Source organism: Poromitra crassiceps (assembly GCF_964638095.1).
Source record: "Poromitra crassiceps genome assembly, chromosome: 17".
In the NCBI taxonomy this organism is placed as follows: Eukaryota; Metazoa; Chordata; class Actinopteri; order Beryciformes; family Melamphaidae; genus Poromitra; species Poromitra crassiceps.
In genome coordinates this window covers 23,655,536-23,673,078 of record NC_139635.1, presented here as the reverse complement: position 1 = coordinate 23,673,078, position 17,543 = coordinate 23,655,536, and the positions used below count along the sequence as shown (strand labels likewise).

At 43.3% G+C, this 17,543-nt stretch overlaps 1 protein-coding gene across 1 annotated transcript in view; it reads right to left on the bottom strand.

The window, feature by feature from the left end:
- Positions 1-1,366: 1,366 nt before the first annotated feature.
- Positions 1,367-17,543, bottom strand: part of LOC310791947 (NACHT, LRR and PYD domains-containing protein 3-like) — a 48,122-nt gene continuing 31,945 nt past the window's right edge. Inside the window, exon 11 of the mRNA XM_083653629.1 lies at positions 1,367-2,777. Coding sequence (XP_083509755.1) covers positions 2,242-2,777 — 536 coding nt within the window. The 3' untranslated portion in view covers positions 1,367-2,241. The remainder of the gene's footprint in view (positions 2,778-17,543) is intronic.

The following is a 17,543-nucleotide window of genomic DNA, read 5'->3' as shown; positions in this document are numbered from 1 at the left end:
ACCCCAATCCATTACTTTGTGGTTGCCTGATGAGCCATTTTATTCTGTAGTTCTCTAAATTCATCACATTCGATATTTGCACTTGATGGAATAATAATAAATATGTATGAGGAACTTCTGACCTACAAATATGTATAATAACATGCAGACTGCCATGTAACTACACTGGTTGTCTTTGCATATTCCAATTTAGTTTTTTGTTCAACTGTTGCAGGGGCAGTGCTGAAATGGGATGCTACTGCTACTGAGGCAGAGATCCGCAACCACACGGCGGATCACTTGAAGCACGCTCCAGGGAGGAAGGGAGGTGGTGGCCATTCAGCATCCTAAGTTGTTTTCTTTTTCTTTTTTGGAGGCTGACTTGTTTTATTTCACGGTTTTATTTTTGTTTGTTTCATTTACTGCTTATGTTTGGAAATTATATTTGGGCCATTCAGCATCCTAAGTTGTTTTCCTTTTCTTTTTTGGAGGCTGACTTGTTTTATTTTACTGTTTTATTTTTGATGGTTCGCTGACGTTCCACCCGGCAGCTCTTTGAGACACTTGTCTCAGTTTGTGCTGAATCCATAATAGTGGTATTCACCTTATTCACCACGCCCACTTTTTCTCTCTTCCGTGTTATCTGCAATTGTATTTGTTCTTCTGGTTCAGCGCTAGTTGGCGGACAATTTCAAAACAAAACGTCACTATGAATGACGTTTGGCAACATTCAGAAGCTACACTGCGGCCAACTTAAGTTACATGTTCTAAGCATTACTGCTGTCAGGAGCCAATGGTTACAAAGTTACAAAAGCACGTCGATAGTGTTTTCTAACTGCCAGTAGCCTACAGTAGGGTTTGACAGATACTAGCGTCAGCTAGTCCGACCGGTCAGCACAGCCAGCACTCCCAATCCTCGCTGCTCGTTAAATATTATTATTATTAAATATAATAGGCGTTATTCTGATAAACTGGTCACATATTTGGAATGTTCTCATCCGAAAAAATATTAAAACTTTATATAAGCGTTCTTTTTTTTTGCTTGAAAACAGCTTTTTGGCAAGTATAAAAATGACTACGGTAGGTGTCATCTACTTCCGTGTCTAAAACAGAAAGACGATTACAAAATGACGTCATGCAGAAGCGTCTTGTATGGGCAAAGAATAAGGTGAATAGACTTGATAGACTTGAGGCCCCATCCCTAGTTTTCACACATTTTAATTTATTGTTTCTGTTTCCCAATGTTTGAGACTGTGATTAACAGATGGAGATGGAAATCTCAATGTGATTAAGCTGGGTAAATAAAGGTAAAAAAAAAGCTATACAAATAAACTTGACTTGAATTTATTGGTAAATGTGTTTGAATCAAGACATTAACATTGCTTCTCATGGTCAGAAAAAGTCACCAGATATGTCGCTAGTCGCTGGAAATAGTTTACAGGGGAGTCTGAAAAGTAGCTAAATATAGAGACAAAGTTGCCAAGTTGGCAACACTGTAGGCAGACGCATGCATGCCTACATGCCTAAGCAAGCTTACGTTCTGGCTCCTCAGGGAACGTCTTCTGAACGTTCAATAATGATGTCAGTTAGACGCCAATATTGAACGTGCAGGAGACGTTCAATATCGACGTGTAACTGACATCAATATTTAACGTTCAGAAGACGTCCAAAAAAGACGCCGTCTAAACTGATGTTCTGACTCCTCAGGGAACGTCTTCTGAACGTTCAATAATGACGTCAGGTAGACGCCAATATTGAACGTGCAGAAGACGTTCAATATCGACGTGTAACTGACATCAATATTTAACGTTCAGAAGACGTCCAAAAAAGACGTCTTCTAAACTTACGTTCTGGCTCCTCAGGGAACGTCTTCTGAACGTTCAATAATGACGTTAGTTAGACATCAATATTTAACGTTCAGAAGACGTCCAAAGAAGACGTCTTCTAAACTTACGCTCTGGCTCCTCAAGGAACGTCTTCTGAACGTTCAATAATGACGTCAGTTAGACGCCAATATTGAACGTGCAGAAGACGTTCAATATCGACGTGTAACTGACATCAATATTTAACGTTCAGAAGACGTCCAAAAAAGACGTCTTCTAAACTTACGTTCCGGCTCCTCGGGGGACGTCTTTTGAACGGCCGACGAAGACGTTAATAAGACGTCTTTCAGACGTGTTTGTGTTTGTAGGGGTGTGTGTGATCCTGTACAGAGTGAAGCATCATGTCAGCAGCTGTGTTTGGTCACAGTGTGTTTCTCTCTCACTCTAACTGACACAGAGACATTGAGACACCAGGGTAATATAACCCAAACCCAGGGTACAGAGGTTCTGTAAATGAAGTTTGGAAAGTGTACAGGTGAGTCAGTGTGTCAGAGGAAACTGTGTAGAAGGACAGAGAGCCAGCAGGCCAGTCGAGAAACACTGCGACTCTGTTAGAGCGAGAGGAGGAGGGGAGAGGTATGACTGTGCCTCTCTGATTGTGCAGGGCAGTGTAACGATCATCAGAGCAGTACAGACTCCAGGACTTTTCATTCCCTCCAAGCACACAGTCATCACCCGCTCCTCTCCTGCTGATTCCTCTGTAAGTCACTCCTATAGAAACCACTCCTTCCCTCTCCAGCTCCCAGTAACAGCGATCAGTGAGACCATCTCTACACAGCAGCTGAGTCCGGTTAAATCTCTCTGGGTGATCAGGATATGGCTGCAGCACTCTCACCCACGTCACCTTTCTGTTGTCTTCAGACAGGAGGAGGAGTCTGCTTGTTGTGTTTGGCTCCAGTGTGAGCTCACAGGCATCTGGTGAGACAACAAGACTCAATACAGCAGCAGCTTCTCATCTAATACACCTGCTGTGTTTATTCTTTTATTAATGATGTCACTGTTAATTATTCAACAGTTTACTGTTTGTTAATACTTTATATTAATTTATTGATTTAAATTACAAGACAAGACAACAAACCTCTGATGTGTCTTACATGAGCAATGAGCATGAAAATATGATGAAAAGAGACGAATGATAACAGGGATTTAAACACACACACACGCACACACACACAGGCACACACACGCACGCACGCACGCACGCACACACACACACACACACAGACACACACACACACAGCACAGGAAACTTGCTGACCAATGCATGTGTTGTAAATCATCACACGTGATTCTACTCAGCCAATCAAATGTGTGAGTGGGGGCTGCCTGTCTGCACTGTGAGAGACACACAGGAGGAGAGATGAGGATGAGGCTGCAGTCAGAGGAATATGTAAGCATACACATAATTAAAAAGAGAAATATTTAACAGCACCAACATCTTAATGATTGTCGACCATCCAAAGGAAAACTCTAAAGCAGAATAATGTGATGAAATCATGTGAAATATGTGAGCCAGAGAGGAGTTATGTCACATTGTGTGCTCTAAAAAGAGGACAGTACAGCAGACAGTGAAAACACTGTTTTTAATCAAGACTGGACAGACTCTTACATGTTGATTCTTCCCACGGAGGGCAGTTCAAAACCACTGTCTCATTGTTAATCGTGATGCGAATTTGAAGCGCCATTCTGAGATGAAGCACACACACACGCACGCACACACACGCACATACACATGCTCGCACGCACGCACGCACACACACACACACACACACACACCTACACACACACGCACATACACACGCACGCACGCACATACACACGCACGCATGCACGCACACGCACGCACCTACACACACGCGCACACACACGCAGTGCACGCACACGCACGCACGCACATACACACGCACGCTCGCACGCATGCACGCACGCACGCACCCACACACACACACACACACACACACACACACACGCACGCACGCACGCACATAAACACTCACGCACGCACATACACACTCACGCTCGCACGCACATACACACGCACGCACGCACGCACGCGCACACACACACACACACACACACACACACACACACACACACACACACACACACACACACACACACACACACCTTATCCTAATGATTGTCGACCATCCAAAGGAAAACTCTGAAGCAGAATAATGTGATGAAAGAATCATGTAGTAAACTGAGCTAAAGCATCAATATGACAGCTTCATGTGGCTTCATGAGCTGAAAGTCAGGTACAATGACATTAAATCAGGTGGAATAATAATAATAAGGTGGAATGAAATGAAAGAAGTGGACTTGGTCAGAAGACTTTGTCCATTCAATGATTTGTTCTCTGTCTTTCTAATCAAATCATGTCTTTAGGCCAGGCAGCAAGCCAAGGAAGTGATAAAAGCTGTAGTTCCTCGAATGGCCACTTGAGGCTGACTACAAAAGAGTTGTTTCCGTTCAGCCCCATGTTAATGCCCGTCTTTACAACAGGATTAAACATGTTTACAGCCTGGCTCTATAGCTAATTTCACCTTCCATGACAACTGTACGAAGGGTGAATTTTGATATAACTCACCTGTTTAGAGTCAAATAGACGATAAAAGACGATGTTTTGGGTGTGATTGACAGGTCACCTGTCCAGTGATTGTGCAGCTTGCCGATCACGGGCCAATAGCAGGCGGAGCTGCAGCTCTGGGAAACCCCCTGTTCTCAAGCCGTCTCACGCAAGCTTTCAGAACCCCAAGATGGCGACGGCCACACCCCCATACTCTAGGCCAGGGATACTCAACTTGCTTTGCCCGGGGGCCACTTTCGTGAAATGACAGAAGGCCAGGGGCCAGTTAATAAACAATCAATATACATTTTTCTGTAGCGGATTGTAGGTTTTTGGGGTGTCAGCCGGAGTTTAGTCTGACAATGTTGTGCACACCGGATAGTTAGTTAGGTTAAGTACATACATAAGTGCCTGGGTAGCGAGCAGACGGCGGTATTCGACAATTTAGCAGCTAAATCATAGATTATTGAAAGATATTCCATATTCCATGACATGACATGAACATTTGGACACTTATTCAGCGGGTATCTTGCATGTTGCGTTCAGGTGCACTGTAAAAAAAAAAAAAAAACACAGCCCGCGGGCCACCACTTGAGTATCACTGCTCTAGGCTTCAAAAACCAATGGATGACGTGATGCTGACTCTGTCCATATCTTTAGACGGTCTATGCTTTTAGCCCCAGACTACAGGTCACACTGTAAGAGCTGCCCAAACATCTAGCTCTCCTGTGTGTGTGTGTGTGTGTGTGTGTGTGTGTGTGTGTGTGTGTTGTTGAGACAGCTCATGCAGATGTCTCGCGTTTGTATGTGTGCGTGCTTCGTCTCGGAGTGGCGCCAGTCAAGGGATACAGCTTTTTATCACTTCCTTGGTTTGCTGCCTGGCCTAAAGTCATGATTTGATTAGAAAGACAGAGAACAAATCATTGAATGGACTTCTTCTCATAGCAAAGTCTTCTGACCAAGTCCACTCCTTTCATTTCATTGCACCTGACTTTCAGCTCATGAAGCCTCATCAAGCTGTCATATTGATGCTTTAGCTCAGTTTACTACATTATCAATCTGATAAGGCAGAGTCTATGTTTTGGGGGAAAAATAGACTCTGGGAGAGCCGTACCATTTGTCCCAGCTTCCTGTAAGCGCGCCTCTCCTGCCACGTCACTTCCTTTTCCGCGTCCGTGCTCCACTGTTTAATAGCAACTTGCACCATGAGTCATGACTTTCCAGTAATTTTCCACTGTTGACGAGTTGACGTCTTCTATGCAGTTTTAATATTATTAATGAATAGTAGGGATGTCACGATATTTAGTCCCACGAAATTCCGCGATATCAAAGTCCCACGGAATTGCGCGATATCAAAACGTGACGATATCGTGGAGATGACAAACTATAAAAGAAAAAGAACCTCTGAACATGCTGCACTGATGGGCCGGTGTTCTGTCGATTTCTACTACCCGTCGAGAACTGCTACTTTGTGATTCTGCGCGTGCGCAAACCCGATTTTCCAAGTTTCATCGCCACGCCCATAATTTCTTGAAACCCTTCAGTCCACGCTGTTGTTAACGGTGAGTAACATCCTCAACATACATAAAATTGATAAATTGAGGGGTCTAAGTAGGCTGACATTCATCCTACAGTGGCAGTGAGTTGATTAGTAGTCAACATGAATGCATTAAGTGACGGGAGCATTATTTGATAGGATGTTACTGGACTATCAAATTATGCTACCCCTGAAATATTGATTTAAAATTGGTAAAATGGGATGTTGAGTATTTGATCCATCAAAATACACTACCCATGACATAAATTTCATTACACTTTTTGAACATTATACAAGAAAGAGAAGAAAACACTTACTTTACGGCTTTATTTGATATAGCCTACAAAGGTAGAAAACCATTAAGTAGCATTTTTTGATAGGGTAGCGCAAATCGATAGACAGACCCTATCGGTTTATGCGGCGGTAGCATTTTTCGACAAAGCAGCAAAAATCGACGTTACACCGGCACTGACCTGTATTCTCTCTCTATCTTTTTCATTACTTTGCTTGAAATGGGGACTAAACCGACGCTCATTAAATAACCGACAAGACTAAATGCGCTATTTATAGATTAATGCATTGCTGGCGAAGTTTGCGCAACACTTATTCACGTTTCCCCGTGCGGTGTTATCCCCATGCGGACCGCATGTTTCAGTGGATGACAGCAGCGCACTGGCTGTGTGTGTCTGCCGCCTGCACTGTCAGAGGCGCAGACGGACACTCTGACAGGGAGACCCCGCCGGTCCGTGGCAGGCGAGATGTCTCCCCTCATCTCTAAAGACTAGACCTACAGTAGTCTGAAATGAACTAGTTCGTGCCATTGATTCCACGGGCATAAAAAAACTCTCTCTCTCTCGTAACGGACAAGCCCGTCTTTTATTGTCACACGAACACCACAATACATGCATGCGGCCACAACACACTCATGCTGACGGTGGCCGGTGAAAAGTGTCCTCTGCATTTAACCCATCCAGGCATGTCCTTTCCTCCGAGGGGCAAGCCAGGAGCAGTGGTCGCTTTCTCGTACAGCGCCCGGGGACCAACTTCGGATGTTGTCGTCACTGGTCGGATGACGATGACGATCTGATCTTCTGCATGTTTTTAGTGGGGGGGTTATATATGGAGGAACCCCCTGGGGGAGCACGGGGAGAACATGCAAACTCCACACAGAGAGAAAGGCCCTTACGACGAGATAACCCACCTGGGCAGTAGGCACTGAAGATATGGGGGGGAACACAACCACAGCGCCCACAGTGTCCAAGGCGAGAATCGAACCCAGGACCGTCCAACTGTGAGGCGACAGCGCTTACCACTGCGCCACCGTACCCCCATAACATGTCGGGTAAGCAGTTAATAGTATGGCTTACAAATTAATCTCGCTCTGAATGTGTCTAATGTGCGTCTAATGTGAATAATAGGCTATCTGTCATTAGGCGATGCAGCTCTGTACTCCCGAAAACAATTTCTAATTGTAGCCTACGTTACGATTACCATGTCTAATTGTACAAGTAACGTTAACTTGTTACGTCTCAATCGTCAATTAACGCTCCGCAGCGAAGATAGTAGCCTACACAATACACAGCTCGTTGCCTGCATAAGTTATTTAAGATATAGATTGTATAGTTTATTTTTCTTTTAGGCCTACCATGCAACAAACGTTTAGTTTGTGACAGTGTGACACATTATGCAATATAAGCCTTATCTTCCATGTTGTTTTATAGTTATTATAACAATTTCCAACAACAGCATTGCATTTTGTGTATTTCAAATAAGACTATTTTTCCAGTCATATATTTTCATTATTCAAGTTTTGTAAAAAAAAAAAAAATATGGTATGGTATCGTTATGGTGAACCCAATATTGTGTATCGTATCGTATCATGAACTGAGGGTAGTATCGTGACACCCCTAGTGAATAGCCTAAATGGATGCGGAAAAGGAAAGCGGAAGTGACGGAAAAGCCACCGTCACTTCCTTTTCCGCGTCCATTTCAGCACTGATGTAAAATCATCATTAGTGGATCGATCCTACCGTTAAGTACACACATTCTAGAGTCTCTTAGAAATTCTAGGTGTTTCTAGTGTTTATTAACATAATCATTAATTGCAACTCGCCTGGGGATAGAATCAATAGTAGGGATAAAATCTTCCATATTTCCAATTCTAGCGTTCACATCTCCACCAATATAAATGGCATCTACTTCAGAAAACTGACATATCAAACTTAATAATTGGCACAAAAAAGCTGAGGCATCTCTTCCCCAGGGGGAATTTTCAGGTGGAAGGTAGCAAGAAAATATGATAAAGCTATATCCTGATAACTTATGTTGAAATAATAGGCCTATAATCCCATCAACTTTTTCAATTATTTCAATCTTATATTCTTCAAATAAACTGGATCTAACTAACATCCCTACTCCTCCTGATGCTCTAGGTGCTTTAATATGCATTTTCCTATTTAAACCAAACCATACATACCCATCCAACTCAATAACATTTTCCCCTTGAAGATGAGTCTCATTTAAAGAAACAATATCTGCATTTAATGACTGTAAAATGGATATTCTGAGGTCAGTTTACTAGTGTCCATCCATTTATATTCTAATGTAAAAAATAAATATGTTCATGTAGCGTATCTGTGTGAGTGTGGAAAACTTCATGCATTCGCTTCCTTCTCTTCATTACGGCTTAAACTGGAATTATGCTTCCCGCATCGGCGAGGACCACGAGTGTCCGTGCGGAAAAGTGACGTCAAATCAGCCGACACGCCCCTCCGCAAACAAAGTGGAGTTTTCAAGACTGGCGCTCACTTCCGCGAGCAGAAACCACACACAGTATAAAAGCTCTAAAAGCATATTCCCAGTTTAAAAGGCTCATTATCAGGATGTCGTTTAGCAGGTCCCCTGTGATCGTCACGGCGCTTGCTGCGGTCCTCTCTCCCGTTTCGCTCGTGCTGGCTCCCGCGGCCGCCCTGTCAGCCCCGTCTCGTCTCTAGTAGGCCTATGTCCCACCCTTTATGAGCCGGTCACTTCCCGTAATAAAGAAATCTTTCCCGGCTGGGATTTCTCTAAGCAGTGTTTTAAAGTTAATTTCAATCAGCTGGTCAGTGTGAGATTTAGCTGAACGTACATATTTTTCCATATCCAGGGTGATTCTTCAGCTTGTATTTTTGGCGGAGAATGCAATTATTTTCTTCTCTAGATGCCAGAGCATGTGAGCGGTGCGGAGCGGGGGGATTTTGGCTTGAGCGGTGAGCGGGGACCAGAGTGGTACCGGAGCGAAAGTTGGAGCGGCACCCATCACCCGCTCAGTGCCGCTCCAGTTTCGATCACAATATGTTCGAAACAGAATGCATCGGTGCGTGGCCATGTGCACGCCCACTTATTTCTTGTCAGCTGCGGCGAGACGAGAAGGAAGAGAAACGAACATGCAGCCGACTCTGCTGAGCTCATGTTATTTGTAGTGAGCAATGCCCATTGCCCAGGCGTTTAAACGCAAATTAAAACACCCTGGCCTTTTTTTATTTTTTCTTCTTTTGAGTGGAGCGAAGCGGTGAGTGCGAGCGGGGGAAATCTGTATGGAGCGGGGAGCGGTCTGGAGCGGAGCGGCCGGGAGCGGCCTTGAGCGCTGGAGGGGGTGGACGCGGGGTCGCTCCGGGAGTGAGGAGCGGTAATTATCACCGCTCCACTCCACTCACATGCTCTGCTAGATGCACATACAATTTTCACCAGCCCTGGCTGCCCTCCTCTCCCATCTAGTCGAATCGCATCGCCAATTTCGGCCTGAATACCGAGGCCTTCCGCAAGAAGTGATTGGGCTTCTTCACGTATATTCTCTCCATTTTCCACTGACAATCCAGCTACAGTTATTGAGACATCAGGGTAAAATCTTACTTTAGGTGGAGCAGCTGCTTCACCCTGTGAGTTTATCTTCTCCTCTTACTTTAGGTGGAGCAGCTGCTTCACCCTGTCAGTTTATCTTCTCCTCTTACTTTAGGTGGAGCAGCTGCTTCACCCTGTGAGTTTATCTTCTCCTCCAAAACTTGCATTCAGGATTGCAGCCGGCCAACTTCGATATCAAGTGTATTTTTAACATTACGGCAGTGTTGCTCTATAAGAGTGTGTGTGGGCTTTGTCTCGGAGTGGCACTTCAAATTCGCATCACGCTTAACAATGAGACATGGTGGTTTTGAACTGCCCTCCGTGGGAAGAATCAACATGTAAGAGTCTGTCCAGTCTTGATTAAAAACAGTGTTTTCGCTGTCTGCTGTACTGTCCTCTTTTTAGAGCACACCATGTGACATAACTCCTCTCTTTTTAGAGCACACCATGTGACATAACTCCTCTCTTTTTAGAGCACACCATGTGACATAACTCCTCTCTTTTTAGAGCACACCATGTGACATAACTCCTCTCTTTTTAGATCACACCATGTGACATAACTCCTCTCTTTTTAGATCACACCATGTGACATAACTCCTCTCTTTTTAGAGCATGCACCATGTGAAATAACTCCTCTCTTTTTAGAGCACACCATGTGACATAACTCCTCTCTTTTTAGAGCACACCATGTGAAATAACTCCTCTCTTTTTAGAGCACACCATGTGACATAACTCCTCTCTTTTTAGAGCACACCATGTGAAATAACTCCTCTCTTTTTAGAGCACACCTTGTGAAATAACTCCTCTCTTTTTAGAGCACACCATGTGACATAACTCCTCTCTTTTTAGAGCACACCATGTGAAATAACTCCTCTCTTTTTAGAGCACACCATGTGACATAACTCCTCTCTTTTTAGATCACACCATGTGAAATAACTCCTCTCTTTTTAGAGCACACCATGTGACATAACTCCTCTCTTTTTAGAGCACACCATGTGACATAACTCCTCTCTTTTTAGATCACACCATGTGACATAACTCCTCTCTTTTTAGAGCACACCATGTGACATAACTCCTCTTTTTTCAGATCACACCATGTGACATAACTCCTCTCTTTTTAGAGCACACCATGTGACATAAGTCCTCTCTTTTTAGATCACACCATGTGACATAATTCCTCTTTTTAGAGCACACCATGTGAAATAACTCCTCTTTTTAGAGCACACCATGTGACATAACTCCTCTCTTTTTAGAGCACACCATGTGAAATAACTCCTCTTTTTAGATCACACCATGTGACATAACTCCTCTCTTTTTAGAGCACACCATGTGACATAACTCCTCTCTTTTTAGATCACACCATGTGACATAACTCCTCTCTTTTTAGATCACACCATGTGAAATAACTCCTCTTTTTAGATCACACCATGTGACATAACTCCTCTCTTTTTAGAGCACACCATGTGAAATAACTCCTCTCTTTTTAGAGCACACCATGTGACATAACTCCTCTCTTTTTAGATCACACCATGTGAAATAACTCCTCTTTTTAGATCACACCATGTGACATAACTCCTCTCTTTTTAGATCACACCATGTGACATAACTCCTCTCTTTTTAGGTCACACCATGTGACATAACTCCTCTCTTTTTAGAGCATGCACCATGTGAAATAACTCCTCTCTTTTTAGAGCACACCATGTGACATAACTCCTCTCTTTTCAGAGCACACCATGTGAAATAACTCCTCTCTTTTTAGAGCACACCATGTGACATAACTCCTCTCTTTTTAGAGCACACCATGTGACATAACTCCTCTCTTTTTAGAGCACACCATGTGAAATAACTCCTCTCTTTTTAGAGCACACCATGTGAAATAACTCCTCTCTTTTTAGAGCACACCATGTGACATAACTCCTCTCTTTTTAGAGCACACCATGTGAAATAACTCCTCTCTTTTTAAAGCACACCATGTGACATAACTCCTCTCTTTTTAGAGCACACCATGTGACATAACTCCTCTCTTTTTAGAGCACACCATGTGACATAACTCCTCTCTTTTTAGAGCATACCATGTGACATAACTCCTCTTTTTAGATCACACCATGTGACATAACTCCTCTCTTTTTAGAGCACACCAGGTGACATAACTCCTCTCTTTTTAGAGCACACCATGTGACATAAGTCCTCTCTTTTTAGATCACACCATGTGAAATAACTCCTCTCTTTTTAGATCACACCATGTGACATAACTCCTCTCTCTTTAGAGCACACCATGTGAAATAACTCCTCTTTTTAGATCACACCATGTGACATAACTCCTCTCTTTTTAGAGCACACCATGTGACATAACTCCTCTCTTTTTAGAGCACACCATGTGAAATAACTCCTCTCTTTTTAGATCACACCATGTGACATAACTCCTCTCTCTTTAGAGCACACCATGTGAAATAACTCCTCTTTTTAGATCACACCATGTGACATAACTCCTCTCTTTTTAGAGCACACCATGTGACATAACTCCTCTCTTTTTAGAGCACACCATGTGACATAACTCCTCTCTTTTTAGATCACACCATGTGACATAACTCCTCTCTTTTTAGATCACACCATGTGACATAACTCCTCTCTTTTTAGAGCATGCACCATGTGAAATAACTCCTCTCTTTTTAGAGCACACCATGTGACATAACTCCTCTCTTTTTAGAGCACACCATGTGAAATAACTCCTCTCTTTTTAGAGCACACCATGTGACATAACTCCTCTCTTTTTAGAGCACACCATGTGAAATAACTCCTCTCTTTTTAGAGCACACCTTGTGAAATAACTCCTCTCTTTTTAGAGCACACCATGTGACATAACTCCTCTCTTTTTAGAGCACACCATGTGAAATAACTCCTCTCTTTTTAGAGCACACCATGTGACATAACTCCTCTCTTTTTAGATCACACCATGTGAAATAACTCCTCTCTTTTTAGAGCACACCATGTGACATAACTCCTCTCTTTTTAGATCACACCATGTGACATAACTCCTCTTTTTAGATCACACCATGTGAAATAACTCCTCTCTTTTTAGATCACACCATGTGAAATAACTCCTCTCTTTTTAGAGCACACCATGTGACATAACTCCTCTCTTTTTAGAGCACACCATGTGAAATAACTCCTCTATTTTTAGAGCACACCATGTGACATAACTCCTCTCTTTTTAGATCACACCATGTGAAATAACTCCTCTTTTTAGAGCACACCATGTGACATAACTCCTCTCTTTTTAGATCACACCATGTGACATAACTCCTCTCTTTTTAGAGCACACCATGTGAAATAACTCCTCTCTTTTTAGAGCACACCATGTGACATAACTCCTCTCTTTTTAGAGCACACCATGTGACATAACTCCTCTCTTTTTAGAGCACACCATGTGACATAACTCTCTTTTTAGAGCACACGATGTGAAATGACTCCTCTCTTTTTAGAGCACACCATGTGACATAACTCCTCTCTTTTAGAGCACACCATGTGAAATAACTCCTCTTTTTAGAGCACACCATGTGACATAACTCCTCTCTTTTAGAGCATGCACCATGTGAAATAACTCCTCTCTTTTAGAGCATGCACCATGTGAAATAACTCCTCTCTTTTAGAGCACACCATGTGACATAATTCCTCTCTTTTTAGAGCATGCACCATGTGACATAACTCCTCCCTTTTTAGAGCACACCATGTGAAATAACTCCTCCCTTTTTAGAGCACACCATGTGACATAACTCCTCTCTGGCTCACATATTCTCTGACTGCAGCCTCATCCTCATCTCTCCCCCTGTGTGTGTGTGTGTGTGTGTGTGTGTGTGTGTGTGTGTGTGTGTGTCACTCACAGTGCAGATAGGCAGCCCCCACTCACACATTTGATTGGCTGAGTAGAATCACGTGTGATGATTTACAACGCATGCATTGGTCAGCGAGTTTCCTGTGCTGATAAACAAGTACCATAATGGCTATAAAGCGGTAGCCTACAGTTTAAAATAGAAACGCTCTGTGAAAATTTAATAATTCTCAATTATTTCTAGGTTATATGGCTGGGTCCAGATAGGATCCCTTCTGTGTCCGGATCCGGACCGGAGTCCGCAGTTTTGGTCCATTTTCACCGCTGGTATTAGGTCGCTTTCACATATAAGCTGATTAGTCCGCTTTCACAGCGGCAGAGTTCGTTTCCTCGGATAGTGCGCTTCGTTTGGGGTGGTGTGAAAGCGCAAACGAACTCTGGGGCGGAACAAACAAACAAACTCTGGTCCGCTTGTAAACGTGGGTCTCGGTTCACTTCCAAGTGAACCCTGGCGCGGTTCGTTTGTTGTGTGACAGCAAACCAGACTAAACACAAGAGCGCCAGTGCATCTGATGCACTCATGCAGTGCATCATGAGTAGAAGACGGTAGAAGGGAGCAAAAACAAACACTGCGGCGTGCACACGTGTACAGTACCTGCACGTCCTGACGTATGTCATCATAACAACACATCGTTTCTCAACAGCTAGCTTGCCTACAGTATCTCCTTCGGTACGTAGGCTACTCGTCTCATCTGCAGAACATCTCAACAGCTTGCTGCCTCATCTGCTGCTCATATTGGGCACATTCTTGTCAAATATGTATTTGATAGTAACACCAAAGTAAAACCAGAAATCCCAATATCGCAGGTGGTGTTGCTCCATGTTTTGTGTTTTGCGGATTCACTTGTGTTGTTCAGTCAACCCTCAGCCAGGCAAGAAGCCTGCTGAAGAGAGGAGAGATTTCCCTTCTCTATTCTGTCCAATAGACGAGTGAGTGTTCGACCGCGTGACATTGTTCAGAAAGTTTTGTGCGCTTGACAAATTGCTGTGTGAAAGCGAACCAGACCAAATGAAAATTGCAAAAATGTTGCAACTTCACCCCCCCAAATCGCACAGAGTCCACCAGCTTATATGTGAAAGCAACCTTAGTGTGGCCCCGCCCAGCTCGTCTCACTTGTTTGTCTCATTCCACCGATCAAAGACCTGTACAGGCCGGGTTGAGTCGGGGTTGAGTCGTGCTAGTTTTGGTCCCTGCTTTGTTGAGGTTCCAACTGGTACCATACAGTGACGTGAAAACACTGCAGATGACTGATTGGTCAGGCAGAATCGTGTCTACTGTGTGTACTACCGTGTGTACTTTCTGTCAATGCTGGATAACAGTGGGACTTTACCTTCTCTTCTGTTATTTCCATCAGTCTTTTGTGTTGCTGCCTTCGGCTCTGGTGAAATAAAATCGATCTCCTTGCTCAGCCTTAACATGACGGTGGTTTTCAATTGACCTATTGCTAAGCCCCACCCCCCGTCCTCACTCGGACAAACACAGGGCAGGCTGAGTAGAATGGAAGCCGTCACTGTTAAAGTTACTGTATATCCTAAGACGCTCTTCACAACATTTTGAGCCCTGATATTGTCTAGAAGCCATCACAAAGTACTTCACTATGTAGTAGCCTACAACATTTAAAGCTATCGATAAAAAGAAATGCGATACGTGCATTCCTGGAAACGGCTTTAGCGAATCTTTAATCAAACGTTTTAACAGAGGAAGACAGCAGGCGGGGATAACAGACAACTCACATCCAGAATTGACATACACTAGAGTAACCTCTCCGTGGATTATATAGCCTATATGCCGAATTGAAGAGCGTTGCCTGGTGATCTATTTCATGTACCTCTGTATAATCAAGAAACGTTAAATAATGTAGATGTTTTTCACAGCGAGACAACGGCACGGACGCATGGGTGTAGCAGATCAGCAGAGGCATAGCTTCCAGCTTTTAACAACATGTTTTCCTTCTGGATCTTTTCTCTTTAGACTACGTCACATTTATTTGGAGAACGGGATTAATTCCCTCGTTTTAGGGTTTGACTGGTGTCTGGCGATGTTTTAATCACATCAATCAATGTGCCTCCTCTTGGTCTCGCTGGCCAGCCTCTCCTCTCTACCTCTTCACCAACTCCACACGCATAACGTAATGACTGGAAATTCGCATAATTCAGCATTTTATTTTGCCGACTTTCTGAATACCATGATGATTTTACGATACCTTTTGGATCATGGAAGCCAAATGAGGGAGAATTACAGATTACAGATTTAACGTCCAAAACAGTAGCATTGTGGATGTGAGTGGATCTATGTTTACTAGTTTAATATTATCAATTGCCTGGCCTCCCAGGATACCTCGTAATGTTGCATTTACCCCCATGCACATCGTTTGACCATTTTTTCAACTTATAAATGTATAAAACCAGAGGAAACTCGTGTTTTCTAGTGCTTCTCTATGGAGCTCTAAGCTGAGAATGTCCGAGTGTATTGTAGAGCTGCACGCGTTGTGATTGGCTCGTCTGCATTCGGGGCGTGGCTTAGCGATAGGTCAATTGTTTTGAGAGAGAAAAAGTCTGCTGCTCGGGAAGCCCTTTGTAGGCTTTGTAGTCGGCTCCGCTAGGCCGGAGGTGGGGGTTTAGCGAAGCCGCGGTCTTGCCTGGTGAGTGGCCACCGGGGTAGTGGCTTCCCTTCTCCTCGTAGTGTAACCCCCGTCCCCCGCGCAGTGCATGCATGTAAATAACAACAAATTGATATCCATTCTCCTGGACGATGGTCACATTTGCCCATGTCGGTCATTTAGAGGCAACAGTATTTCATAACCAGTTTATATGTTCTGTGTATGGATTTAATTTTAACGTTATATGTTAGCCTACATGGGCGGAGGGCAGATATGCGGTCGCTATGACGACCAGAGGCCTGTACTACGAAGCTAGTTTAATGCCTTATCCGAGTAAGTTTGAGTTTAAACCTGGTTTAGCCGTACTACAAAGCAAGTTAACTTTCAATTACCATGGCAACTGACGCTGCAAAGCTAACCTGGTCGCGACCAGGTTAGCTTCAGAGGATAAAATCAAAATCCATGAGAGACCCATATAATCGGCTCTCTGGAGTCACTCACCATTCATAAGATCGCCATATGAAAAATAGATTGCAGTCAACTGAGAATAGAACAAGCAAAACATTCGTGGCTCTGTAGGCTACATAATTAAATTAAGCCTACTTACCACTTTATGTCTTAACAGCTCAACGATGCGTGGAGAAATATGATCACTATTAATCACCGCGGCGCATATCATGAATGGACCCTCAAATGGAGTGAGGGTGATATTCTCCTACATGCCAGAAAAGCCTATACATATAATATAGATATGGGATAAATATGGGATAGCCCCAATACTAAATATGCAGGCTATTCTTGCATCTTTCAGCTGGAACTGTGTCCTGTAGGCTGTATGCCAATATATGAGCAAAAATAGGCTAGTTTTTATCAATGATAACTATGCCCGCATCGTCTCAATTCAGTTCAGCAGTTTTCTCTTTTATAGTAGGCTATTAGGCTTTATACTAGGCTATTTTATATATGAATTATTCGATCAGTGCAACCACACACATGAGTGATAGAGATCATTATTCATTGAGCATGTGTTTCTAAATCTATGGTCTGAATAGGCTTACAGATTGTGGAAATGTATAGACTGAGATTACACATTTACATTTGTTGCTGCTGTATCAATGCAGCTGTATCAGACAGAAATCGCTGATCAAAGTAAATCAAATGACTGATGTGAATACAAGCTGCTGCTTTAGACAGCCCTTCAGCAGAC